We start from the raw sequence: 2,860 nt of genomic DNA on the forward strand, positions 1-2,860 counted from the left end.
ACTGGCCGAGATGCGTAGGAGGTTTCTGTTTATCAACACGGAGCGCGCTTCTCCAAGCGTGCTGATAAAGTCCTCGAATGATTCTAAATTTTCCCTGACGAGTACATCGTCCCAGTTAATTTTTTGACGCCACAGTGACTGCAATAAGGTCTTTGCCTTAATCGTGACCGGTGAAATAAAGCCGAGTGGATCGAAAATCTGTGCCGTCCCTCTCAGCAGAGTGCGTTTCGACGGTGGATTAGAGCCGAGAGTATCCAATGCAGACTGAACGCCGATATACAAATTGTCCAAGGGCTGATTCCAGCTAACGCCTAGGAACTTGAAATCGGGTTGGTCGCTAACGATTTGGATATCAGGGTCTCTGTCCGCTTTCCGCATTTCGGCTGCTAAGACTGAGTCGTTCGTTGCCCACCGACGGAGTTTGAAACCGCCCGCACTGAATGCGTCAAACATGAATTCGAAAATCTCGCGACCCTCCGAGACCGAATTCGCCGATGTCACAAGGTCGTCCATATAGAAATTCCGGTCGATATCTTGCAGAAGACTGGATCTTTCGGGATGTTGCTCCATGAGCTGACCGATATGATATTTGATTCCCGCGCAGTGAATGAATGGACTTGAGATTATCCCGAAGTCCAGGACTGTGCTCCAGAACTCCCGGATTGGCGCCTGCGGGTTTCTGCTGATGCCCAGAGGCCAAAAGAAACGCAGAAAGGTCCTGTGGTCCGGGTGGATCTTATATTGCAGGAACGCCTTCTCTATGTCCGATACTATCGCGATATCGCCCTGCCTGAACCTCAACAGGACTTGGACGACATCGGGCAATAAGTTGTCTCCACAGACCAGTACGTCGTTGAGAGCCGCTTCGTCTCTCCTACGCGCGCCTGCATCCTTGACAACTCTGACTTTGACAATCTCCGCATCGGAGTTTCGTTTGATAACTGGCAAGAGCGGGAGATAATGAACGAGCTCATTCGGTTTCTTCGGCTCTGCGATTTCTGCGTAACCCTTCTCGACGTATTTTCTCATCTCGTCGTCCAACGAGCTCAAAAGTTCCCCATTGTTACGCGCTTTGGCCAGTAGGCGATTCAGGCTACCGCGAGCAATATCCTCGTTATCGCCTAGCGTTCTCTTGCTCTTGAAGGGCAGACTGACCATGTAATGGCCGTTGTCCTGGCGCTTGATATTGTTCTCAAAGAAATCTCTCAATGCTGAGCTCTCCCCGGCGTCCCTGAGGTCCGACTGGGCCTCAATTCCCAAGAGCTCTGTCGACCATAGCTTCTGTAAATCCGATGCCAGTTCCTCGTCTGGACTCCTAGCTATTGTTTCTCTCATCTCCGGGCCGCTGGACGGGTCTGCTCCCAATGCGACCAGCGATGTCAAATTCACAACCTCAGAACCAATGAAGGTTCCCGGCTGATACAGGTTGGAAGTTAGAAATGCTGAAGTATCTGCCAATGTGCTCCTAGCGGACGTTCCCTTGCCCGCCAGCACCCAGCCGAATATGGTGCTGGTTGCCACAACGCGATCCTCGAAGACCCGTTCTTCTCCGCGTAAGACCTTCGCCAGGAAATCCTGCCCGATAAGGATGTCCACCCCGAGACCCGATGGGCCGGTGTCATCATCCGCCAATGGTCTCAAACCGAAAGACTCCCTCATGACCGGAAACTCTCCTCTCGCTATCTCCGGGATGCCGACTAAAGACAGAAGGACTGAATCCCGATCACTGAACTTGCTCTGAAGCCGTAGATGATATACGTCATAGGCCCTGTATTCCGACACCGCGCCGCCGATCGTGATCATAGCTAAATTCTCGCGACCCGATGCTTTGAGGGCTAGAGATTCAACTGCGCGTTGAGAGATATATGAGCGTTCTGCCCCCGTGTCCAAGAAGAAACGACAGATACGCCTACGATCCACGCCGTTTGCCCACAACTGTCCGGTCTGGAAATATTTCACCTCGCGTGCGCCCGCGCTGGACGCTAGTTGAGCTGAGAATGATTTTACTTGCTGAGTGGCTCCCGCACGCGCATCGCACATTATTGGATAATGGTTCCGCTTGCACTTGTCGCACTTAACGCCCCGAGATCTGCATTTCTTCGCATAGTGATTCCTGCGGAGACACTTGAAGCAAGCGTTGCTCCTCTCACACAGCTCTTCTTTCTCCTCGTAGGACAAGGGCTTCCTGCAATCTTTGCTCTCATGTTTGGAGCTCGAACAAAATACGCAGGAGTGATCTACCGACGCGTTCTGCGTGAGAAAAGCCACGTTGCTCCGAGTGGTCTCGTTTCTCTTACTGAGCCAACCTCCCGATCCACCTGCTGGCTGCCTGCTCGAATTGCTACTGCTGAAATCCCTACTCTGATTTGCGCTCCGAAAATTGCTAGGTCTATGTGGATCGGAGGGTCTCGAGTCTCTTTTAATTGCTGCCTCTTTATCTAGGTATTCTAGAAGAATTTTCAGAACGTTGTCCGAGTTTGCCCCATCTAGCGCTTCGAAATTCAATCGTTTGAAATTTTCTCCCATTTGTACGGGAAGCGTACTGAGAACGCTGGGCGTTACCCACAACGAGAGGGACTCATAGGTTTTCCCTAACGACATTAGCGCTTTGACATTCTGGGACAACAAGCTGACAAACTTCACGAACTTATCGTTCATGTGGAGGTCCCTGGACTGGAAGAGTCTCTGAAGCTGCTGAACATGCTCCCTCTCTGCCATCCTGGCGGAGCCGAACTTTGCTGCGATTGCATCCATCGCCACCTGATACTGGTCCGCCGTGAATTCGAGGTGTGCTATCTCAGCCGCCGCCTGACCCTCCAAAGACTGCTTCAAGATGGAGTATTTCTCGACTGGATCGATG

General features: G+C 51.8%; 1 protein-coding gene across 1 annotated transcript; it reads right to left on the reverse strand.

Moving 5' to 3' along the window:
• Positions 1-6: 6 nt before the first annotated feature.
• On the reverse strand, positions 7-2,718 carry LOC100906634 (uncharacterized; the record flags this gene model as incomplete). Its single annotated transcript, XM_003740594.1, has 1 exon — positions 7-2,718. A coding segment is annotated over exon 1 (2,712 nt), but the record flags the coding sequence as incomplete, so codon positions are not given.
• Between the last annotated feature and the right edge of the window lie 142 nt (positions 2,719-2,860).

Source organism: Galendromus occidentalis, unplaced genomic scaffold (genome assembly GCF_000255335.2).
Source record: "Galendromus occidentalis unplaced genomic scaffold, Mocc_1.1 scf7180000077042, whole genome shotgun sequence".
In the NCBI taxonomy this organism is placed as follows: Eukaryota; Metazoa; Arthropoda; class Arachnida; order Mesostigmata; family Phytoseiidae; genus Galendromus; species Galendromus occidentalis.